Genomic DNA, 26,033 nt, shown 5'->3' with positions numbered 1-26,033 from the left:
CTGGGCGTCGCGATGTCTGGAATACTCAAAACAACACCGAGCGTTTCTACGTCATCAGCGTCTGGACGTGCTGATTATCTTATCAGCCTTGCGTCCCGTTCCCGCCGTTCCTGTAAACAACATTTTCCACCAGGGTGCCCTGACCTCGCACCACAGCCCAGCCAGTGAATATCTAAGTTTATATTCGATCGTATAAAATCCTTTATTGTCAAATGTATAAAATCCTTCACTTCTAACTGGATTCATAAATTCAAAGATGGCCGTTTGCTGCCTCCCGGTTTTACTCGACTACTTATACAAATCAAACGGTGGAAACATTCCTTCGGAGGCCGAACTCTGCCAGACGCCGTTAATCTTCACGATCAGTCAGACCGACTCATACTTGCTCGGTAATTGATACACAATATGTCAGAACTCTCCAACCAAGTCGTATTTTGACCAGATTTTCCAGACTAAAAAACCCAAAGAACTTTGAAAGCGCGCCTTATATACCAGAAAATAATGGCGGGTACAATTGGAAACACAGTTAAAACTAAATGATACTGTAAAGGGTAACTGTCATGATGACTGATGTGACTCACTCCTGTATGTCCTCTTTCAGTCCGTCTGCAAACCTCAGTTGACACTAGGCAAGCCTTTTCGACCCTAACCCCCGCCTGACCCGTTTTTGCTCCCGTCTGTTCCCCGAATTCGACCCATTTTTGATCCTGACCACCTCTACTCTCCCGTCCCGGCTTTCAACCTCTTTTTGTCCCCGACCACGTCTTCTGTCCTATTCTGGCTTACGACTCGCTTACGACTCCGACCACGTTTTTGCTCTCCTGTCCGGCTACTGACCCATTTTTTTTCCATCCCCGACTCCACCATCGGAAGATCCAATTCTGCGTTCCGAGCATCATCTAAGTATCAGTATATCCTAATATAATATCGTAATATGCAAAAAATTTGTGATTTGAATAAAATTCTATAAAAATTTTTTTTGCTGTACTACGAATGTTATTTTGATCATCTGTCTGGGTTTTGTAAAATAAAACAATGTTTTAATTTACAGTTGTAAATGTCATTATTATTTTCATTGTCATGATTACCGATATGCTTCACTAACTGCCTCGGACTCTGATTGGCTCTCTGTCCCTATTTAAAACCACTCCTATCTGTCCCCTTTTGTCAGTCCGTCTGCCAACCTCAGTTAACACTAGGCAAGCCGCTGACTCCCACCTGTTTTTGCTCCTGTCTGTCCCCTGGCTTACGACTCGCTTCAGACCACGTTTTGCTCTCCTATCCTGGCTACTGACCCGTTTTTCCGTTCCCGACAACGCCATTGCTCGCCACGGAAGATCCACTTGCGCGTTCAGAGCGACCCGCTTCCCGCGTCCAGCAATCACCGGATCGTGGGCGCAACCCTTTCTCTTTCTTCCACTAAAATTTGTGAGAAACGTAACGCAAGTGGGTCCTGTCTCCGTTCTGGTCCTGACAGCAACAAGTCTCGCAACTATGGTAAGCTCTCATGATTACCGATGTGAATCACCTGTGCCCACTCTTTTGGCGCCTACTGCCCCGGACTCTGATTGGCTCTCTATTCCTATTTAAACCCACTCCTATCTGTCCCCTTTTGTCAGTCCGTCTGCAAACCTCAGTTAACACTAGGCAAGCCTTTTTTTGACCCTGACTCCCACCTGTTTTTGCTCCAGTCTGTCCCCCGGCTTCGACCTGTTTTTGATCCTGACCACGTCTACTCTCCTCACCTGGCTTACGACTTGCTTCCGACCACGTTTTGCTCTCCTATCCTGGCTACTGACCCGTTTTTCCGTTCCCGACAACGCCGTCGCTCGCCACGGAAGATCCACTTCCGTGTTCAGAGCGTCCCGCTTCCAGCAATCACCAAATCGTGGGCGCAGCCCTTTCTCTTTCTTCCACTAAAATTTGTGAGAAACGCAACTGGGGCAAAATAGGTGAGATAGTTGAACCTAGCAGAATTCAGAGAACCAAAACCAGTTTCTGTCTCATCTATGGCTGAAGCTTAAACCAGGACGTAGGACTGGTCTCTTTGGTCTCTGTTCTTGTGTAATTGGCTCAGTATTTAAACCCTGTCCTGTCAGTCCCCTGTTGTCAGTCCGTCTGCCAACCTCTGTTTTTAGAGGCAAACCTTTTTCGACCCCTGACTCCCACCTGTCCCGTTTTTTGCTCCCGTCTGTTACCCGGGTTTGACCCGTTTTTTTTTTAATCTACTCTACCGTTCCGTCTTACGACCTCTTTTTGGTCCCCAACTACGTCTTCTCTCCTATTCTGGCTTCTGACTCGCTTCCGACCCCGACCACGTTTTTGATCTCCTGTTCCGGCTACTGACCCGTTTTTTTTCGTCCCCGACTCCGCCATTGCTCGCCACAGAGGATCCGCTTCCGCGTTTGGAGCGCCATCAGAGTATCAGAGCGACCAGCAATCACCGGATCGCGGGCGCAAGTGGGTCCTGTCTCCGTTCTGGTCTTGACAGTAACTGTTTTGCCTTTGAGAAACATTTGGAGTGGTCCTCGAGTGCCTTCTTGTAGGTAACATGTTAATTGTCCGTTTCTTAAAGGAAACAAAAGAGAAGAGCCAAATTTCGATGGCAACGAACGCTCAGTGCAAATACATTTTTGTTCCTGCTTTAGAAAAATAATTGTCCGTAAATGTGAAACAAAATTAAGATTACCGGAATAAGGAATTTGTTTATGGTAACGCTTTTTAAACAGTCACATACTCTAGTTTGAATTGTCATGGTTGCCATGGCACCCAATTGGCCCCGCCCATGGGGCGCCGGCTGCGGCTCGTTGACAGATTGGCTTCCCTCCTTTTTAAGCCCAGTGCTCTCATTTACTCTTGGTCAGTCCGTCAACAAACCTCGGCGCCAGAAAAACGTGGGTTTTGACTCAATCCAGTTTCCTGTTGGCGTTTCCTGTCTGGTATTGTTCCAGTCTATTTTGTCCTGTTTAATATCGGTCTCCAGTTTTGTTCCCGTCTAGTTTGTCCTGTTTAATTTCGATATCCAGTTTTGATATCAATCCTATCCGTCCCATCCTGTTCGGTATCGACCCCACCTGTCCGATATCAACTCGGGCAATTGGTATCGATCTCGTCGGCCTCTGGCTTCCTATCGTTCCACGCCAGACTGCTGCCTAACGTGCATGACTTCCCATTTCCCATAAAATAAAAGCTTGTGTGAGAAACGTCACGCATTTGGGTTCTCTTCCTGTTCCGGTTCTTGACAATTCTAGCTAAATGATACTGCATGTGGTTACTGTCCTGCCTTTGAGAAACATGGAGTGGTCTCCAAGTGCCCTCTTGTCATTAAGAGTTAATTAGTTGCTAAAATTAAGATTATGTTTTATAAAAATAGAGTATTTTAATTTAAATGTATGTAATTATTGCAACCCTGGCTCTTACTGTCGTTTTAATTCCATGCGCCTTATAGTCCAGTGTTCCTTGTATATGAAAAATAAATCACAAAAGACAATTTTTCAGAGGTGCCCTTTATAATGCAGACTCATTTGTCGCCAACCGCCCCGGGTTCTGATTGGCTCCCTGTCACTATTTGAACCCAGTCCTGACAGTACCCTGTTGTCAGTCCGTCTGCAAACCTCTGTTGATACAAGGCAAGCTTTTTTGACCCTGACTCCCGCCTGTCCCGTTTTTCTCTGGCTACGACCTGTTTTGATCCCGACCACGTCCGCTCTCCCGTCCCGGCTTACGACCCGTTGTTGATCCCGACCACATCTACTCTCCTGTTCTGGCTTACGACTCGTTTCCGACCCTGACCACGTCTTGCTCTCCCAGTCCCGGCTACCGACCAGTTTTCAATAAAATGTGTAAGTGGGTCCCGTTTCTGTTCTGGTCCTGACATTTTCTTGCTTGAAAAGTACAAATACGACCTGTAAAGTTTTAGTTCAGGGAAAAAAACAGCAAAAGTGACCCAAGTCATTTTTCAAAACGGGAAGTTCAAGGCCTGCAAGCATGCATTTCTCAACATTGACTTGTTTTGGGTGTGTTGGTCGATTGCTTCATTCCGGGGTGGACACACAAGCCCTTGTGTTGAGAAAATATTGTGTGTAGGCTTTCTACGATTGTACACTGAATAGTACATTGAAGTATGTGTGTGTGTGTGTGTGGGGGGGGGGGGGGGGGATTGTGCAGCCAATAGCCTGCTAACAAATCCGTGACATCATCACTGCACATAGGAAGCCTGTTCTAGCCATAATAGAACTATTGAACGGCCCTCACTGCAACCACTGTGCACCAAACTCTGGCCGTAAATATATGTGAAAACGGTCACCGGTTTAGTCTGACTATTGAAGGATTTTATACATTTGACTATAAAGGATTTTATACGATTAAATACAAGTTACATTTATTGAGTGCAATGAAGATGTTCACCGAGTAGGCTTAAGTTCAATGACAGGTCGCGCCGTTCCAAATGCAGAGTATTTTGACTAGGGAATTTTGATAACAGGACTCTGACAGAGGACGGCAGGCGATGTTTTGAGAACAAGGCCCTGATGACGTAGAAACGCTGAGTTTTACAGACATCGCGATGCCCAGGGGGGGCTTCCTTGGCACGCCCACGGGAGGAGTCGAGACGCCATCTTGCGGGGGGACATGGGCCGAGAGAAGAAGGCTAGAGGACTTCAGAGAAGGCTTGCCAGAGACTCCGACGACAGTAATTCGACAAATTCGGCCATTTTCGATGGAGTATAATTGCCAATGAAATGAAATGATCCGCATTTCTATAGCACTTTGCGAGTCAAGACTTCCCAAAGCGCTTTACAGTGTGCTTCACATTTCCCAATAGCGGCCGTGCAGCCATGTAAGGCGCTAACCTGCATATTGGGGGTATTAGGGGCTCAGTGTCTTACCCAAGGACACTTCCACATGTAACACGGAGGAGCCGGGATTCGAACTGCGATCTCTTGATCCCAAGACGAGCGCTCTATGTCCTGAGCCACTGCCGCCCCTAATGAAATTAAATCTGCCCCCGTGTGAAAATGTCGGCTATTTTTGTTCATCTTTTCCTTCGAGAAATGAGCGCGCATTGTTGGGTGAACGTGGGTTGTGTTTGGTTAATAGAGTCAAATAACTCATTCGAAGAATTTGGTTAACGGTAAATTTTAATATTTTTAACGTAATAATTTGAAGACCGAGTGTGGTGGAACTGAGACAAAGAAGATACTGGGTTGAAGGTGGGCGTACCTGTCCGGCAGTGTCGTAGAGTCCCAACAAGTACTGCTTTCCTCCCACGTTGACGCTCACTGTCAGGAAATAACAAAGAGCGGTTGGAAAGAGGAAGACTATTGGGGGTGAAGGTCTGGGAGGGGTGATGGTGGGAGTAGGAAGGAAGAGGACTACAATCAGTGTTCCCTCTAAGCTGCTCGCACATTCTCAGCGCACAAGAAAATCGAGCCAGCGCACAAAAATCAGGGCTCAAAATGACTAATTAAGAAGCGACTTAAGTCAAAGTTACAGTGCATGAAGGTAAAAATACACGGGTTCCCCTGACGTTGGGTCCTAAATGCGGTATTTTGAAGTCGAGTCGAAGTCGAACGAAGTCGAGTAAAGTTAGTAGAGTTTGTTGAGAACCGGCTTCTTCGGCTCGGCTCACTCAAAGGAACCGGCTCTTTCGGGTCCTAAACGGCTCTTCGAGTTGTTTTTGCTTCTTTCATCCCAACATGACCAAATATGATGTAAAATGATGCACAAAATGACTTAAAGGAATGGAAGAAAAAAGAAAAAAATACCAAAATGAAAAAGTAGTGAAAAGCTGAGAAAAAAAGAAGGAAAAATGTAGAAAAAAAAAAACAGGAAAAGAGAAAAGAAATAAACGTAGGAAAAAGTAAATAGAGAACACAAAGAAAAAAGTAACAGCTGGGCAAAAATAAACACAATGAGACTTTTATAAAGGAATTTTTTAAAAAGTAAAAAAAAAAACACGGGAAAAAGAAGAAAAAGTTTGTGTTGCATTCAAATAATTTCCAATGATATCAAGTGAATCGTGTTGCCAACATTGTACTTCCACTCAAAAATTCAGTTCTGTATCTTACAACCGACTCAATAATCCCCCAAAAATGTTAATATTATGCGACAAAAGATATCAGTAAAAAAAAAGAAATGATATCTTGTGAAAGAATTGTTTGTAGGCCGTACAACCTTTGCAATCGTACATGAGTCAATTCATTCAAAAGAGAAAAATCATTTTGCATTGCCGGAAACTCAGCAAAATGTAACGTGATGCTTGTATATGATTTAGTTGCCACACTTGGGATTATGGTTGCTCACTGTTGTTTCAAGCGTTGCTCACCCACTTTGTGTGAACGCTCAGACCTCCTAAGGAAAATGACAGGGAACATTGACTACAATGCGTTTTTCATAACATTTTGTAACTAGAATGTTGATCCAACATGGCAGCCTTTCCAGCAGCTCAGTGTTATTTTGCGATTTATTGTTTTAAGTGTATTCTACTTACCGTATTTTCCGCACTATAAGGCGCACCTAAAAGTCTTGATTTTTTTCAAAAGCTGACCATGCGCCTTATAATACAGTGCGCCTTATACATGGATCAATTTTAAATCGCAAGGTCTCGCACCTTACGCAACAGCCGCCGACTCGATTTTCCCCCGAACATGGAGTACTCCGCAGTGCATGCTGGGATTTATATACCGGCGTTTCATTGGCTAACCAATGTGTCAATCATCATTTGAATCGATCGCTATTGGCTAAAGTTATTCGGAGCCTCGGATTGGCTACAGGGCCGAAACAAACCCTGCAATTGGCCGAAAAAGATGTGTCAATCATCCGTTAAATCGATCGCTATTGGCTGAAGTTATTCGGAGCCTCTGATACGCTAGAGGGCCAAAACAAACCCTGCAATTGGCCGAAAAAGATTACTGAATAGCAAGCTTGCTAAACTACGCCATAAAGAAACAGTAAATATTTGACTCTCCTGGATTGACTACACTCACGGTTGTAAGAAGACCATGATTGCGTATCATTATTGAACGTGAGAACTTAGGTGAGCTATCCGGCTTTCTATTTTCCCAGTATCTTGTTTTACAACGATCTTGATGTTGCTGTGATGAGTTGAGTGAATTCAACCCAATTCCAAGTGTTTATTGTCATATGCGCAGTAAAGTTGCGAGCGAAAAAGAAAATAGAAACTAAGGAATGGTTGGCATTTCTTGAATCCCAAGACTTTAACCTTCCGAATGATGGAACGATGCATTTGAGTGACATGGTACGGACACTGCTTCCGCACGTGTCTACGACACGTATTTGCTCCTTTGCAAGCTTTGGGAATGTTAAGGGGGTAAGAAGTTTGCACGATCTGACTGTTTTGTCCACCTTCCCATTGTAGCGCCTTATAATCCGGTGTGCCTTATCTATGGAAGATATAGGACCAAAAACTATTTTTTGGGGGTGCGCCCTATAACCCGGTGCGCCCTATAGTGCGGAAAATACGGTAATTCTATTTGCATGTATTTATTCCTTCTACAGTGAGCGTCCAAGCGACTTCATTTTTGAAATATTTTTTTAATAATAAACCTCATTCACGACGAGCAACTCAGGATCTCACAACAAAATATTCATTAACGATATATATAAGGAAACACATGTACAATATAAGATGTTAAACTACATCAATAAACACGTTTGAAAAAAAAAATATGGTGTAAGATTATTTTTTATTTTGCAAGGGAAAATACAACCGTTTGTAAAGGGCATGGAGTCGTGGAGGTTGACAGGTATGGGTTCTGGAGAATAACTTTATGATTATTACAGCAGTTTTTTTTAGTGTAGCATGAAAATGGCGAAAGTAGGAAAAGGCCTGTTTCAAGTACAGACGCTGCCCAACTTATGAACGAGATATGTTCCGGACGATTGAAGTTGAATTTGATCGCAAGTTGCTTCAGTGCTATATTTTGTATGTTTAAGGTTTATGTAAGTATGTTTAAGGCTTGTAAAGTAACCGGTATTGTTTTGTACTAAAAAAATAAACATTTCATAAAGTAATATGCTCTATAAAAGATAAATAAAGTTAAGTTTGACTTACTTTTCGAAGATGCGCTTCTAGATTTCCTCCTCTGTGGTAAAAAGTGGCAGAAAAAAAGCATTCCCACCATTTTATCAACCGCATTAAGCTTTCTTATTCCACTTAAGTGCTTCTATCTTCGGTGTTTTTCGTCCCGTTTGACGACACTTTGGATGACTTTCTATCCTATGGTTATGGGTTTTAACACGCAAAAATGTGTTTCTTCGAGGAATCAACTCCTTGCCCTGAAGAAAGCCGGAGCTAAGGTGAAGGCTAAGCGGCTAGCAGCGTTATAAGTCTTCCGTACTTATTAAATAAAGCATACCTGTCAATCTGTACATTTTTGCCGTACAAAGTTTATTATGCATTTTAAGACGTGTACGACGTACAAGAAAATCTGTACAGAAAAACGCAAATTTGTCAATGATGGGTACCATCCGGTATGCACCGACTATCACCAAACGGCTAATCAGCCGAGTCAAACGAGTTTGCCGCGGTAGCCTCTATCTCGGTATCGTTTTTTTTCGTTGCAAATGAAGCGAGCGGTTTGATGCCACTGTGCGCCTGCGTCTGCCGCCTCAGATTTCATGTGGTAGTTATGTAGTGAAAGGAAGTCCGTCTCTTTTTTAGAGAACCGGCTTTTTCGGCTCAACTCATTCTAGAGAGTCGGCTCTCCAACGGCTCACTTGCTTTAATGCATTATATTACGAATGATGTTGTATAAAGAAGTGAAGAGAAAAAGGAAGTATAAATGGAGAAAATGAAAAAAGACAGGTTTGTGGTTATCCCTTTAACAATAATTGAATGCAGAAAATGAATTCATAATTTGAATAAGAAAATTTATTATTCTACTTCATTCTATTTGCATGTATTTTTTCCTTCTACAGTGAACATCCAAGCGACTTCATTTTTTAACTTTTTTTTATAATAAACCTCTTTCATGTCGAGCAACTCAGTAGCTCACTAAAAATGTTGATTAACAATATTTATGATATAACGAAACACATGTACAATATAAAATGTTAAACGGCATAAATATACAAGTTTGAAAAAAAATATGGTGTAAGATTTTTTTGTATTTTGTAAGGGAAAATACGACAGTATGTAAGGGCATGGAGCCCTGCAGCGCCACAGGTATGTATATATATTCATTCTTAACTAGTTACTTTTGGCATCCATAATATGGGGGGGTGGGGGTATCACAATTACTTTTTGAATAAGGTAACTAGTAACGGCAACTAAAGGGGTGCATGAAGCATGAACAGGGTTGGGTAGGGTTACTTGAACTGGTACTTTCAATGACTCCAATACCAAATATGCTCATAAAAGACAAAAGAAACTAAATATAAATAAAATGATGACTCACAACACGTGGTAAGCTTTCTCTCCTGGCTTTGATCTCTTTGATCTCCGGCAAAACGAACATCAAATACGACAGAAACAAAATGAAAATAAACCCAAACATCATTTTTGCCGTTCTATGTATTCCGTTACTCCCCAAGCCCGCACAAAAAGGAGTCATTTTATTTTTATTGAGTTTCTTTTGTCTTGTATTAGCATATTTGACATTGGAGTAATCCAAAAGTAATTGAAAGTAATCCAGTTAAAGTAACCCTACCCAACCCTGACTACTATACATCCTATGCCTAACCTGTGAGTAGTTTTCTAGTTTCAGGAACAAAATTGGCGCTGAATTTTATCCGTCATGGTTCTCTCACTTAGGAGTAATCCAAAAGTAATTGAAAGTAATCCAGTTAAAGTAACCCTACCCAACCCTGGTAATATTATTCAGTGTTGGTTTTCAGTTTCATTTGGAAACTTTTGATTTGAGATATTCCAATATATTTGTGAATGAAAAATTATATAATTGATTTTGATCAGTTTTGATATGAAATAATAATCATTTTGAATAAATTGCATTGTCAATGACCTGCGATGTATGCCGATGGAGATTTTTCGTTTTCCGGAGTTCCGTTTAGCGGAGTGGATGACGTCACGCGCTCAGGGTTGGGTAGGGTTTCTTTAACGGGATTACTTTCAATGACTTTTGGATTACTTCAATACCAAATATGCTAATAAAAGACAAAAGAAACTAAATAGGAATCAAATGACTCCATTTTGCGCAGGCTTGGGGAGTAACAGAATACATGGAACGGCAAAAAGCTGTTTGGATTTATTTTCATTTTGTTTCTGTGGCATTTGATGTTCATTTTGCTGGAGATCAAAGAGATCAAAGCCAGGAGAGAAAGCTTACCACTTGTTGTGAGTCATCATTTTATTCCTATTTAGTTTCTTTTGTCTTTTCTTAACATATTTGGTGTAAGGCGCTAACCTGCTTATTGGGGGTATTAGGGGTTCAGTGTCTTACCCAAGGACACTTCGACATGTAACACGAACGAGGCGGGATTCGAACTTTCACCAAAAAAAACACTTTTCTCAGAGTATTTTCAAGAAACTTAGCAATGTTCAACTGTTGTTTACTAAACAATGGTAAAGCTAGAAACATACTTCTTTTTCTACTGAAAGATAAGTCTTCAAGCTTTCCTGTGATATGTCCTAAATTTTCTGAAGATCTTCAAACATGAGTTGTTATGATTACTGACAGGGTTGGGTAGGGTTACTTTAACTGGAATACTTTCAATCACTTTTGGATGACTCCAATACCAAATATGCTCATAAAAGACAAAAAAAACGAAATAGGAATCAAATGATGACTCACAACACGTGGTAAGCTTTCTCTCCTGGCTTTGATCTCTTTGATCTCCGGCAAAACGAACATCAAATGCCACAGAAACAAAATGAAAAGAAATCCAAACATCATTTTTGCCGTTCCATGTATTCTGTTACTCCCCAAGCCTGCACAAAATGGAGTCATTTTATTCCCATTTAGTTTCTTTTGTCCTTTATTAGCATATTTGGTATTGAAGTAATCCAAAAGTCATTGAAAGTAATCCAGTTCAAGTAACCCTACCCAACCCTGAGCATGAAGTGGATGGGGGTTGGTGGGTTTAGATGGGGGGCTTCGGGTCCCCAACCTCCTTCTGAAGGCAAACAAGTGGTTTTGATTATAGCAACAGATGCAGGCAGCAGAATGCGGGGGCCAGCAGGAAACCCTGCGCTTGAATCCTCACGCAAGAACGTTCAAAGCAAAAACCCAAAGTCTTCCGGAGATAATGGAAACAATATGTCGGTTGTGCGCCTTACCTGCGTAATGATCAAAGACAGTTGGGACATATTCCTCCGGAAAAGCGTCATTGGCATAGCTCATGAGAAGACAGGTTTTGCCCACTGCGCCGTCGCCCACCACCACACATTTTAACATGATGGTCCCGGTTCCGTTGGCCATGATCTGGAGATCATGCCCGCTTAGGATCCCCGCCCGGCGGCGGGCATCACCAGCCTCCGCGCCCGGCTGCGAAAAGGCATGGTGCTCCCGAACTGGCCAGCGGTGACGCCGCTGGAAGCAATATGGCGAAGAAAGCACTTTTCGGCTTTCAATGAGGTTGTTGGAATCCAAAATCTTGGAGGTCTTTCAGCGTGGTTCCTCAAATCCACAGCCGGTTATGGTGCGCGCTCCCCGGCGTGGCTTCACTCAGCTGAGGACTGGAACAAGGTGTGTGAACTCGCTTGGGGGCGGGGCTTATCTCAGGAAACAAGGGACCGTGTGCAAAGTAGGAAGCGTAGAGTGCACGCTTACTAAATCGGAAAAAAACAAACTAAAATCGTCGCTATTTCATTCAAGATAATAAACCTAAAAAAAAGGATGAAATGAGCAAAAATATTATTCTCTTATATTACCAGAATTTTTTTTTAAAATGAGCTAAATTAGCTCAAAATGTATTTTAAATATGTGAATAAATTCAATGTTTTTTATTGTTTTGCAAAAACAAAACAAAAAAAATCTGGCATGAAGAACTTCATAAAAAAATATATGTTTGTATTGGTGGCCAAAATTAGACTGAATTGGCAGAAAATGTAGATCGTTTTAACATTACTTTTAAATTATTTTATTTGATATATATATTTATTTTTTTCTCAATTTTTAAAGGGACAGTGCGTAATATATAGTGGCTCCTAGTGATACGAAAACATTCACTCTGGGAATAAAAAATGATTTAAATACTTGGCAAAAATACCAGAAGTATCATATCAAAGTTAAAAAAAAAAAAAATCCCCACTTATATCTCCGCCATGTTTTTGCCAAGCCTCCATTCAGTGCCATCTGTGAATGTGTAAAACTGGAGTGTCGTGCCCAATTTCGTTGTCACAATATGTTAACCCATTTTGTAACAATGACAATAAAGGTAAATTATATTCTATTCTATTCTATTCTATCTAGTGGTCAAATAATACACAATGTGGCTTGAACACTGAATCCCTAATGCCCCCAATAAGCAGGTCGGCGCCTATTGGTGTGTGAGTGTGTGTGTGAATGGGTAAATGTGAAGTACATTGTAAAGCGCTTTGAGAGGTCTTCATTGACTTGAAAAGCGCTATAGAAATGCAGACCATTTAGCATCTTGATTATCCTCAAAACGTTTGGAGGCTGACTCCCTATTGGTGTGTGAGTGTGTGTGTGTGTGTGTGAATGGGTAAGTGTGAAGTACATTGTAAGGCTCTTTGAGAGGTCTTCATTGACTTGAAAAGCGCTATAGAAATGCAGACCATTTAGCATCTTGATTATCCTCAAAACGTTTGGAAGCTGACTCCCTATTGGTGTGTGAGTGTGTGTGTGAATGGGTAAGTGTGAAGTACATTGTAAAGCACTTTGGGAGGTCTTGATTGACTTGAAAAGTGCTATAGAAATGCAGACCATTTAACATTGACTATTTAAAGGGACAGTGTGTATTATGTATGGACAATAGGTGGGAATTAAATCGGAAAAATATGAGTGGGCAAGTCCATGCAAAATTTTGGATTATTATCCTCAGTTGGGTCGTGGGGGTGCTGGAGCCCATCCCAGCTATCTTCAGTGGGCAGTGTGTGATGAACCGGAATAGGAGGAGGACCCAGATGCGTGACATTCCTCACAAAAGCTTTATTTTACAGGAACTGGGGCAGTCATGCACGTTAAGAAGCAGTCTGGTGTGGAATAACAGGAAGCCAGAGGCAGATGAGATCGATACCAATTGCACGAGCAGATATTGGACAGATGGGGTCGATACCGGACAGGGCGGGACAGACAGGATTAATATCAGGCACTGGAGTCCGATAACAAGCAGGACGAGATAGACGGAAATGATACCAGACACTGGAGATCAAAATTAAACAGGAAAAACTAGACGGGAACGAAACTGGAGATGGATATTTAACAGGACAAAATAAACGGGAACGATACCGGACAGGAAACACAAGCAGGAAACTAATAGGACGCCAATTCAGGTCAGCTAAATTGGAGTTACATGATCATATTTTCTTATCCTAGTTTACTCATTCGATGCCAGAAATTTTTCTTAAATGGGAAGTGCAGGTAGCAGACAAGAACAGAATCAGGACCCAAATGCATAGCATTAACCACAAGTTTATTGATAGAAAGAGGAAGGGCAGCGCCCGCGATCCGGTGCTCGCTAGACGCGGGAAGCAAGCCGCTCACACAATCGGATCGAGGACGGAAAAAACAGGTCGATAGCCGGGACAGGAGAGCAAAAACGTGGACGGAATCAAAAACGGGTCGTAAGCCGGGACGGGAGAGCAGAGGTGGTCGGGATCAAAAACAGGTCGTAGCCGGAGACAAACAGGGAGCTCAGGAACAGAGAGGTGAAAGCGTGACCGACGGGAATCAGAGTCAAAAGCTTGCCTTGTAACAATAGAGGTTCGCTGACGGACTGACAACCGGAGAGTGAAAAGACTGGGATTAAAAAGGGATAGGGAACCAATCAGGTATCCCGCAGCGGCTGGCGCCAAATGAGCGGGCACAGGTGATACGAATCAGTAATCAGGGTTGGGTAGGGTTACTTTAACTGGATTACTTTCAATGACTTTTGGATTACTTCAATACCAAATATGCTAATAAAGGACAAAATAAACTAAATGGGAATAAAGTGCAGGCTTGGGGAGTAACAGAATACATGGAACGGCAAAAATGATGTTTGGATTTCTTTTCATTTTGTTTCTGTGGCATTTGATGTTCGTTTTGCCGGAGATCAAAGAGATCAAAGCCAGGAGAGAAAGCTTACCACGTGTTGTGAGTCAACCTTTTTTCAGATTTAGTTTCTTTTGTCTTTTATTAGCAGATTTGGTATTGGAGTAATCCAAAAGTTATTGAAAGTAATCCAGTTAAAGTAACCCTACCCAACCCTGTCAGTAATCATAACAACTCATGTTTGAAGATCTTCAGAAAATTTAGGACATATCACAGGAAAGCTTGAAGACTTATCTTTCAGTAGAAAAAGAAGTATGTTTCTAGCTTTACCATTGTTTAGTAAACAACAGTTGAACATTGCTAAGTTTCTTGAAAATACTCTGAGAAAAGTGTTTTTTTTGGTGAAAGTTCGAATCCCGCCTCGTTCGTGTTACATGGCGAAGTGTCCTTGGGTAAGACACTGAACCCCTCATGCCCCCAATAAGCAGGTTAGCGCCTTACATTGGGAAATGTGGAGCACATTGTAAAGCGCTTTGGGAAGTCATTGACTTGAAAAGCGCTATAGAAATGCAGATCATTTCATTCATTTCATTTCATTTCATTTTCATAGCGTAACCAGGAATATAATTGAGTCCATTTTGGCAAAAAAGTCATTCTTTTGTTTATCTTGCAGGGACGCGGGCAAACCAGAACACTGCCGATCGCTGTTTGGCGTCTTGAAATCTGGATGACTGTTCAGTTGTCAGGACCCAAGCCTAAAATTGTCAGCCCGACCTTGCTTGTGTGCATGAATACACCAACACCATGCTTGACAGTCCCTAAAACAGCTGTCGCCGCCCTATCAGCTGCAGTAGGCGTGGCCTCGGATTCTCCTGCTATTTAACAGCTGCTGCAGCAGGTCATGTGACCAAACATGAAGAATGACCTCATACATGTAGTACTCCAGTCCAAGTTGTACTCGATGCAGTTTTCTGACTCCTAATGCCAGACAGATATATCATGTATAGCAGAAGCCTCCATCCTATTTTGTGAAATAGATAAAAGCATGGTTTTATAAATACAAACTACTATGTAGCGAGCCAATTCCATCTTGGGTCATAGGAAGTAAACTATACTCAAGAGTGTTATTTCCAGGATAAGTATGTCCAGTGTACTGCGTAATTGTACAACCTAATGAAAAGAAAACGTGCTTTTACTTTGATAGGTTGGAAAGGGAAGCAAGGACTAGAGCAGGGGGCCTGCTCAGAGAAGCACGAGAGAAAAACGAGCCGCAGGTTGAAATATGTCCACTTGATGTTGCCAAAGCCAGGGGCTTCTTACAAACGTTGTACTTGTATTTCTCTCTTTCTTTCTCTCTCTCTCTCTTTCTTCTTCCTCTTTTTCTCTCACGCTCGATCTCTCTCTTTCACTCTCTCTGTCTATCTTTTTCTCTCTATTTGTTCCTCTTTGTCGCTTTCTCTCTCTGTCTTTTTACCTTCTTTTGCTCTCTCTTCCTTTTCTCTATTTCTCTCTCTCTCTTGCTTTCCCCTTCTCTCTTTCTCCCATTCTCTCTTCTCTCCTTCTCCCCTCTGTTTTTCACTCTCTGTGTCTCTTTTTCTCCATTTTTGTATCTCGTTGTCTCTTTCTTTCTCTGAGTCTTTTTGCCTTCCCTACTTCCCCCTGTATCTGTCTCTCTTCTTCTCTTTTCTCTCCTTCTGTTTTCTGTCCTTCTCTTTTTCTCTCTTTCTGTTTCTCTTCAGATTTCTTTCTTCCTCTCGCTTTCTGTCCCCCTCTCTCACTATTTCTCTTTTTATCCCTCTTGTTTCTCACGCTCTCTTTTCTCTCTCTCTTTCTTTCTCTGAAAATTCATGGTGCAACTTATATATTATTCTTTTTATCCCAGGCTTATGAGGGTTGGTGAAAAAAAAATGGGAGGAAAGAAAGAGGAATGGAAGAAAGAAAGAAAAGCAAGAAGGAAGGACAGAAGGAAGGAAAAACGGAAGGAAGGATATAGGACAGAAGGAATGAAGGTACAAATGAAGGAAGGAAGGAAAGAAGAAAGGGTAGGAAGAACAGAAGGAAGGAGGGAAGGAAGGAACAAACAAAGGAAGGACAAAGGAAGGATGGAAGGACAGAAGGAAAAAAGGTACAAATGAATGAAGGAAGGAAGAAGGGACAAAAAGAAAGGAAGAAAGGAAGAAAGGGAGGAAGGAAGGAAGGACAGAAGGAAAGAAGGAAAGAAAGAGGTAAAGAAGGAGGGAACGAAGGAAGGAAAAGGAAGGAAGGACGAATGGAAGGGAGGAAGGACGGAACGAAGTAAAAAAGGAAGGAAGAAGGGTCGGAAGGATAGAAGGAAATAAGGTACAAACAAATGAAGGAAGGAAGGAAGAAGGGACAAAAAGAAAGGAAGTAAGGAAGAAAGGGAGAAAGGAAGGAAGGACTGAAGGAAAGAAGGAAAGAAAGAGGTAAAGAAGGAGGGAACGAAGGAAGGAAAAGGAAGGAAGGACGAATGGAAGGGAGGAAGGACGGAACAAAGTAAAAAAGGAAGGAAGAAGGGTCGGAAGGATAGAAGGAAATAAGGTACAAACAAATGAAGGAAGGAAGAAGGGACAAAAAGAAAGGAAGAAAGGAAGAAAGGGAGGAAGGAAGGAAGGACAGAAGGAAAGAAGGAAAGAAGGAAAGAAAGAGGTAAAGAAGGAGGGAACGAAGGAAGGAAAAGGAAGGAAGGACGAATGGAAGGGAGGAAGGACGGAACGAAGGAAAAAAGGAAGGAAGAAGGGTCGGAAGGATAGAAGGAAATAAGGTACAAACAAATGAAGGAAGGAAGAAGGGACAAAAAGAAAGGAAGTAAAGAAGAAAGGGAGAAAGGAAGGAAGGACTGAAGGAAAGAAGGAAAGAAAGAGGGAAAGAAGGAGGGAATGAAGGAGGAATGGAAGAGGAAAAAAGAAAGAAAGAAAGAAAGAAGTAAAGAAAGAAAGAACAAAAGAACGAAAGAACAAAAGAGAAAGAAAAAACGAAACTATTAAAAGCTGCGCAATCATCTTGTCTTTCTATATCCGTTATCTTCAATCAAACATATAAGGAGTCTGGTTCCCCTTTAAAACCACATAGTAACTGTTTCCTATCACAATTCCCCAAAAACGTCTACTACTACATACTACACGCCTTCCCAACCAATATACACAAAATCACAGTTTTTCCCCCGCTGTCAAAAACCGATAGCTACAATCTTGCGGGCGATTTTTTTGCAATCTCTCCCCGAGCTTGCCCGAGATCTCATTAGCGAGCTGCTAGCTGACATTTAAATATCATCTTTATTTGTGCTGACGTCTTCTCGGGATTTTTTTGAGACATAGATTGAACATTTACCATTTGCGTCGAAATGACATTTGATTATTTTTCGAATCCCCCCCAAAATAACCCTTTTGACATTATTCTGTGTGCGCCGTCTACCGAGTGAGGTTTAGCAAACTCTTTTAGCAAAGACAAACAAATGTATGAATGAATGAAAACTTTATTCGAAGATTGAAATATAAACAGAACAAAAACAATAACTCGAGAACAAAATAATATTACATAATATGTTCGAAAAGGGGTAGTCAGAAGCTAGAAGGTAGTCCTCCTTGTTTTATAACCTAATCTTCTCTGTTCCTTTATCTTCTTGGCTTTTTTACCTCACTGTGAATGCGTGAAACTGGAGTGCCATGCCCAATTTGGTTGTCACAATATGTGAACCCATTTTGTAACAATGACAATAAAGGTATATACTTTTCTATTCTAAATGCTTATGTTCCCTACCCCTTCATCTTCCCTATTAAACACACCAATGAGATAAGAACAATTGTAATAATACAACAATAACACAAAGTTAACTATAGTTGCACTATTCCCAATCTCTCGTATAACTCATACCCCATTTTCTTGATCTCTGTATTCCGCCAGGAATGTTTTTTTGTATTTCAATTTGAGCACATGGATAGTTAGACATTGTTTGATCTCGTCTTGTAAATTGACTCCATACACAGACACACACATACTTTTCCTGGTGGTTCTCACCTTTGGCATTATGAATTTACAACAGTCCCTTAAATTATAATTGTCATGGTTGCCACTGCGCCCAATTGGCCCCGCCCATGGAACCGGCTGAAACGCGTTGACTGATTGCTCACTGGCAGTACTTAAACGCAGTCTTTTGAGCCGTTTGTTGTCAGAGCGTCTGCAAGACTCCTGTTAAATTCTGTGTGAAATGCCTCGTTCTGTGAATTTGCCTGTGTTTGTTCCTGTTTTATTTTTGGCCTGATCTGTTTGATTTTGACAACTCTTTCGTTTGGATTTCAATCCACTTCCGGGACCATCGATCCCCGGAGCGAGTGTGCGCGTCTTCCTCCTCTCCATAATAAACTGTGAGTACGTTACGCGATTGGGTTCTCCATTCCTGTTTCCTGCCCTGGTTAGTGACAAACATAACATTAGTTCTATATGCACTATTCAAAATCTCTCGTATCACTCATACCCCATTTTTTTCATCTCTGTATTTCGCCAGGAATGTTTTTTTGCATTTAAATTTGAACAAGTGAATAGTTGGACATTGTTTGATCTGGTCTTGTAAATTGTTCCAAAGTTTGACTCCGCACACAGACACACACATACTTTTCCTGGTGGTTCTCACCTTTGGGATTAGGAATTGACTACAGCCCCTTAAGTTATAACTTCCCTCTTTCCGAATGAATCATTTATGGATGTTTTTGTTGACCTTAAATGGCAGTTGTGCAGAAAATTTTAATAATTTGGACGGCTGGATTAAAATATGAGTATGATCTTGATATCCTACCCTGTGTATGGTTCTTATTGCACGTTTTTGGAGGATAAAAAGGGAACTTTTGTAATTATTGCCTCAGACATACAATGCATTATAGTTTAAAATGAATTAGGCTTTATTCATTATTGAAATGCTGTTAGATACTTTAGTTTGTATGTGTCTGATGCAGGGTTGGGTAGGGTTACTTTAACTGGATTACTTTCAATGACTTTTGGATGACGCTAATACCACACATGCTAATAAAAGACAAAAAAAACTAAATGGGAATAAAATGACAAAATTTTGTGCAGGCTTGTGTCAGGAAACGGACCGGGAACCAGGAAGTCGGAACTCAAATGCGTAGACGATCTGTCACTTTAATTAGAAAATAAAAGTTGTCCAAAACACAGGGACCAAAGACAAAACAGGCTTTAAGGCAATCAAAATGACAAGCTAGGCATTTACTCAGAATAAACAGGCATGAACAGGTTTTCCTCAAAGTTAAGCAATGGTCTGGCCCCGGGCAGTCCCAAAAGGGGCGTTTAAGTACTCCACAAGCAATCAGTTCAATGCGTTTCAGCCGGTGTCAAAGGGCAGGGCTAGCTGGATGCCATGACAACCGTGCAAGACATGACAGCTTGGGGGGTAACGGAACGGCAAGCTCTTTGGATTGATTTTCATTTTGTTTCTGTCGCATTTGATGTTCGTTTTGCCGGAGATCCAAGAGATCAAAGCCAGGAGAGAAAGCGTACCACGTGTTGTGAGTCATCATTGTCGTGTCCAGCTGGCCCCGCTCCCCAGGGCACAGCTGCTAATCAGCTAATATGCATATGTGCTACTTAAGGGTTGTGGGTTTTGCATTTTCTGTCTGCATTTCCCGTTCTGTTTTGCTCTGTCCTGTTTTGCTCTGTCCTGTTTTGTTTGAGTCGGAAGAAACCCGTGTTTGCACGTTTTTTGTTAAAGCCCGTTTGTTCTGTCTTGTCCCTGAGTTTTGGACGACTTTTATTTTGGTAAATAAAAGTTTTGATCGTCAACGCAATTGAGTTCTCCCTTCCTGCCTCCGTTCTGGTCCGGTCTCCTCGTGACAATCATTTTATTCCTATTTAGTTTCTTTTGTCTTTTATTAGCATATTTGGTATTGGAGTCATCCAAAAGTCATTGAAAGTAATCCAGTTCAAGTAACCCTACCCAACCCTGGTCTGATGTGTGTTTTCCATTACCATGACGACCCTCAATTGGGTTTCACGTGGTGCTGCACAGTATATATAACATATATTTACACTCGGGTGCAAAAATAACCTCCGCGTGGGGTGTGGACGGACTTCCTACCCGAGCGTGAGCGACATTAATCACAGTCTGGGCGCTAGATAAGCCGCAGTGGAGCGGCGCAATCACAAAGACGAGCTCAGAAATGAGAGCGTGCGGCCGGTGTCAACTCCCAGGGAGGCTTTGGGAAAATGACAGGTTTTATTTTTAGCCACGCGAACCTTCATCCTTCGCAACTGCAGACAGCTGAGGTCCGTCACTCCTGATGTGGCCCAGACCTTTGTTTTTTTATTCAAAACCACGTGTGGATTTGATGATAAATGGGAAGCTTCCTCTTACCATATCAATTGTATCACTCGTGGTATTTATATTAGTGATAACCTAAGGGTTCACTTTGTGTTCGTCACGAACCAGGGCAAGAAGCAGGAATGGAGAACCCAATCGCGTAACGTACTCACAGTTTATTAGGGAGAGAAGGAATGCGCGCACACTCGATCCGGGGATCGATAGTCGCTTGAAATCCGAACAAAAGAGTTTTCAAAATCAAACAGATCAGGCCGAAAATAAAACAGGATCAAATTCACAGAACGAGGCATTTCACACCGAGTTTAACAGGAGTCTTGCAGAAGTTTCACAGACAAACGGCTCGAAGGACCGCGTTTAAGTACTTCCAGGGAGCAATCTGTCAACGCGTTTCAGCCGGTGTCCAAGGGCGGGGCCAATTGGGCGCCGTGGAAACTGTGACAGAACCTGGCGCCGCACGGCTGGGATCAATTGGGCGCCATGGCAACCATGACAATTATAACGTAAGGGGCTGTAGTGAATTCATCATCCGGAAGGTGAGAACCACCAGGAAAAGTATGTGTGAGTCTGTGTGTGGAGTCAAACTTTGGAACAATTTACAAGACGAGATCCAACAATGTCCAACTATTCACTTGTTGAAATTTAAATACAAAAAAAAAACATTACTAGCGAAATACAGAGATGAGGAGGATGGGGTATGAGCAATGTTCCCTGTCATTTTCCTTACGGGTCTGAGCGTTCAGACAAAGTCTGTGAGCAACACTTGAAACAACAGTGAGCAACAGCAATCCCAAGTGTGGCAAGTAAGTCATTATCAAACATGTCCAAAACTTGACATCACGTTACATTTAGCTGAGTTTCCAGCGATGCAAAAAAGATTGACTTGATATCATTGGAAATTATTTGAATGCAACGCACACTTTTTCTTCTTTTTCCCTGTTTTTTTCTTTTTTTTTTAATCCCTTTTGAAAAAAATCTTATTGTGTTTATTTTAATCCTAGCTGTTACTTTTTTCTTTTGGATCTCTATTTACTTTTTTTCCTTTGTTTATTTATTTTCTTTTTTTCAGTTTTTTTTTTCAGGCTCAGGCTCGTCTTGGGATCAAGGGATCCCAGTTCGAATCCCGGCTTGTCCGTGTTACGTCGAAGTGTCCTTGGGTAAGACACTGAACCCCCAATAAGCAGGTTAGCGCCTTACATGGCTGCAATACCTGGCCGCTATTGGGAAATGTGAAGCACATTGTAAAGCGCTTTGGGAAGTCATTGACTTGAAAAGCGCTATAGAAATGCAGATCAAATCATTTCATTAACATATACAGTATATTCCACCTGTCTCACTCTTACCTTTACTCCTTTGGCGCCCCTAGCGGCCGTTAGAAAGAATGCACGAATGAGCCGGATCATTGCATAAGCCGCAGGGTTAAAAGCTTAGGAAAAAAAGTTGAAAATTTTACAGTGACATATTTCTATGTTACAACAAGAATTACTGGTGGTCAAATAATACCCATTCTGTGGCTGATTTTTAAATAATAATAACATAATATGCATAAATAGATTACTTATTAAGTCAAGTCATGTTTATTTGTATAGCCCTCAATCACAAAGAGTCTCAAAGCGCAGCCATCATTCGGCAAAATTCCATGACGTCTCGGAATTGTTGGAAAAGAATCACCCATAAATGAGTGTTGACAAGTTGGGCTATCGTTAAGTCTGCCGACGGATCGGCAAAAGCCGGCAAAACCAGACGTCATTGAATCAGTTTTTCAAGAAACGCCAGGCAAAAAATGCCAGGGCAAAAAAAGAGGCCAGTTAAAAGGTAAGTACATATTTTCATTATATCCTTTACTCTTTGTTTTTTTACATTATGTGCTTCTCGTTTTAGGTTAATTGTGCGGTCATCTAATTCGAGTATGTATTTGTTTAATGCTCCGATGATAGTTTATAGATAGATAGATAGATAGATAGATAGATAGATAGATAGATAGATGTCTAGATAGATGTCTGGACGGACGGACGGACGGACAGACAGACAGACAGACAGATAAATGGTAGATAGAGAGATAGAGATAGATGGATATATAGATAGATGTCTAGATAGATGTCTAGATAGATGTCTAGACAGACAGACAGACAGACAGACAGACAGACAGACAGACAGACAGACAGATAGATAGATAGATAGATAGATAGATAGATAGATAGATAGATAGATAGATAGATAGATAGATAGATAGATAGATAGATAGATAGATAGATAGATAGATAGATAGATAGATAGATAGATAGATAGATAGATAGATAGATGGATACTTTATTCATCCCCGTAAGGAAATTCACAGTTTATGTTATATATTTTTTTTAAAGTATATATTTGTTAGGGCTTGGAACGGATGAGCAGGTTTGCATCCAAAAGGCGTCTCTACTTACAAATGTTTCAGGTTACAAATTTTGATCAATCAAAAATAGCTTTTATGGAAGTAGGCGGATGCTTTTTGTAATGGAGCATTGAGTGTGTAGGGACTCAATTGAATATTCTCTTCTTTGAGTTAGCTGCTTTGTTCATACACTCCATATTTCTTTCAAGAAGCTTTTGAAGACGCGAGGAATGTTCTCATGTCCGGCTCCCCCTGGAGGTCGGCCCCCCGCCTTTATCCGCATGAAAAGAGTTTTCCTTTTGTTCGGGCTCTTGTGCAGGTTCCTCGAGCGGGAAAATCACTCATAATGGGAACGTGACTCCTCGCTGCACTCCTCGCTAAAGATAGCTCTGCACAGGAAATAGTGCAGTTGGACAGGTGTTCCCTTTGTCTGCTTTCCGGAGTCGTCCTGCTGTTTTTTTTACTCTTATTTCTGATTTTATTTTCAAAATGTTGTGCAGTGGAAGGTACAGTTATGTATTGTATTTTTATGACACGGCTGCTTTCCCATTTTTGACGATAAAACGACTGTTTTTCTACAGTACTTACGGATTTAATTCATTCTGGGAACAGCTTTGTAACCTGAAACATTTGTAAGTAGAGACGCCTTTTGGATGCAAATGTGCTCATCCGTTCCAAGCCCTAACAAATGTATACTTTAAAAAATAAACAAAACGTAAACTGTGAATTTCCCTACAGGGATGAATAAAGTATCCATCCATCCATCTATCTATCTATAAACAATCATCGAAACATAAAAAAAATACATATTCAAATTAGATGACCACACAATAAACCTAAAACAAGAAGCACATAATGTAAAAAACAAAGAATAAAGGATAGAATGAAAATATGTATTTACCTTTTAACTGGCCTCTTTGTTTACCAGACCTCGGAAGTGTTTTTTGCCTGGCGTTTTTTTTGGAAAACTGATTCAATGACGTCTGCTTTTGCCGGCTTTTGACAATCTGTAGGCAGACTTAACGATAGCCCAACTTGTCAAAACTCATTTATGGGTAATTCTTTTCCACCAATTCCGAGACCTCACGGAATTTTGCCAAAAGATGGCTGCACTTTGAGACTCTTTGTGATTAAGGGCTATACAAATAAACATGACTTGACTTATTAAATTATCTATTTATGCATGTCATTATTAATGTTATTATTTTTTTAAAAACAGCCACAGAGTGGGTATTATTTGACCACCAGTAATTCTTGTTGTAATATCAAAATATGTCACTGCATATCTACTGTAAAATTATAATTATTATTATTATTATAATTATAAACTGTGACTTTTTCTAGGACCCACTTGCATTGCGTTTCTCACAAGTTTTATGGGAAGAGAGAGATCCGGTGCTTGCAGGGTGCAGGAAGCAGGTCGCTCAGAACGCGTAGGTGGATCTTTCGTGTCGAGCGATGGCGGTCTCGGGAACGGAAAAACGGGACAGGAGAGCAAAAACGTGGTCGGGGTCGGAAGCGAGTTGTAAGCCAGGAAAGGAGAGTAAATGTGTTCGGGGACAAAAAGAGGTCGAAAGCCGGGACGGGAGAGTAGACATGGTTAGTATCAAAAACGGGTTGAAGCCGGGGCGACAGACGGAGCGAAGAACAGGTGGGAGTCAGGGTAAAAAAATGCTTGCCTAGTGTTAACTGAGGTTCGCAGACGGACTGACCAAAGTATATGCACCACATGCTCAAGACACACCACAGGAAATGGTGCCACTATGACCCTAGTGGTTAAGTGATCCGACCAATCGACCGACTCAAAACATGTCCACTGTCCGGTGATTGCAGGTCGCTCAGAACGCGTAGGTGGATCTTTCGTGTCGAGCGATGGCGGTCTCGGGAACAGAAAAACGGGTCAGGTGAGCAAAAACGTGGTCGGGGTCGGAAGCGAGTCGTAAGCCAGGAAAGGAGAGTAGATGTGGTCGGGGACAAAAAGAGGTCGAAAGCCGGGACGGGAGAGTAGACATGGTCAGGATCAAAAAACGGGTCGAAGCCGGGGGACAGACGGGAGCAAAAAACAGGTGGGAGTCAGGGTCGAAAAAGGCTTGCCTAGTATACACTGAGGATTGTGATCCGAACACGGAAGTGGATCTTCCGTAGCGAGCGATGGCGTGTCAGGAAAGGAAAATAGGTTGATTGCCGGGACAGGAGAGCAAGATGTGGTCGGGGTCGGAAACGAGTCGTAAGTCAGAACGGGAGAGTAGATGTCGTCGGGGACAAAAAGAAGTCGTAAGCTGGGACTGGAGAGCAGACGTGTTCAGGATCAAAATGTGTTGTAGCCAGAGACAGACGGGAGCAAAAACGGGACAGGCAGGAGTCAGGGTTGAAAAAAGCTTGCCTAGTATACACTGAGGATTGTGATCTGAACACAGAAGTGGATCTTCAGAAGCGAGCGATGGCGGTGTCAGGAAAGGAAAATAGGTTGATTGCCGGGACAGGAGAGCAAGGTGTGGTCGGGGTCGGAAACGAGTTGTAAACCAGAATTGGAGAGTAGACGTAGTCAAGGACAACAAGGGGTCGTATCTGGAGATAAACGGCTCTTCTCTTTTGTTTCCTTTAAGTAACAGACAATTAACATGTTACCTACAAGAAGGCACTCCAGGACCACTCTAAATGTTTCTCAAAGGCAAAACAGTTACTGTCAAGACCAGAACGGAGACAGGACCCACTTGCATTGCGTTTCTCTCAGTTTTATTGGAAGAAAGGAAAGGATTGCACCCACGATCCGGTGATCGCTGGACGCGGGAAGCAGGTCGCACTGATACTCGGATGGCGCTCCGAAAGCGGAAGTGGATCTTCTGTGGTGAGCGATGGTGGAGTCGGGGACAGAAAAAAACGGGTCAGTAGCCGGGACAGAAGAGCAAAAACGTGGTCGGGAGCGAGTCAGAAGCCAGAATAGGAGAGAAGACATGGACGGGGACAAAAAGAGGTCGACAGCTGGGACGGGAGAGTAGACGTGGTCAGGATAAAAAAAACGGGTCGAAGCCGGGGAACAGACGGGAGCAAAAACAAAAATGAGTGAAAATGAGTTTCACACCCTGTTCTACTGTTGACTATACCAGCAAACACATTCTCACAAAATGTAATATTATTTGAAAAGATTTATTTATAGAAAAGTGCAGAAAAACATAAA

At 41.9% G+C, this 26,033-nt stretch overlaps 1 protein-coding gene across 3 annotated transcripts in view; it reads right to left on the bottom strand.

The window, feature by feature from the left end:
- rhoq (ras homolog family member Q) overlaps positions 1-11,649 on the bottom strand; it is a 35,337-nt gene extending 23,688 nt beyond the window's left edge. For all 3 annotated transcript variants that reach the window (XR_015852440.1, XR_015852441.1, XM_088351241.1), the window contains exons 1-2: positions 11,258-11,649; positions 5,221-5,279 (exon numbers count right to left, since the gene is read on the bottom strand). Coding sequence is in view for 1 of the 3 variants with exons in the window: in XM_088351241.1 (XP_088207367.1) it covers positions 5,221-5,279; positions 11,258-11,399 (201 nt within the window). In the remaining 2 variants the exon portion in view is untranslated. The remainder of the gene's footprint in view (positions 1-5,220; positions 5,280-11,257) is intronic.
- Between the last annotated feature and the right edge of the window lie 14,384 nt (positions 11,650-26,033).

This window comes from Urocampus carinirostris, chromosome 13 (genome assembly GCF_059441175.1).
Source record: "Urocampus carinirostris isolate Australia breed hairy pipefish chromosome 13, RoL_Ucar_1.0, whole genome shotgun sequence".
NCBI classification, from domain to species: domain Eukaryota; kingdom Metazoa; phylum Chordata; class Actinopteri; order Syngnathiformes; family Syngnathidae; genus Urocampus; species Urocampus carinirostris.
The sequence above is the reverse complement of the archived record's forward strand: the minus strand, read 5'-3'. Positions and strand labels throughout refer to the sequence as shown.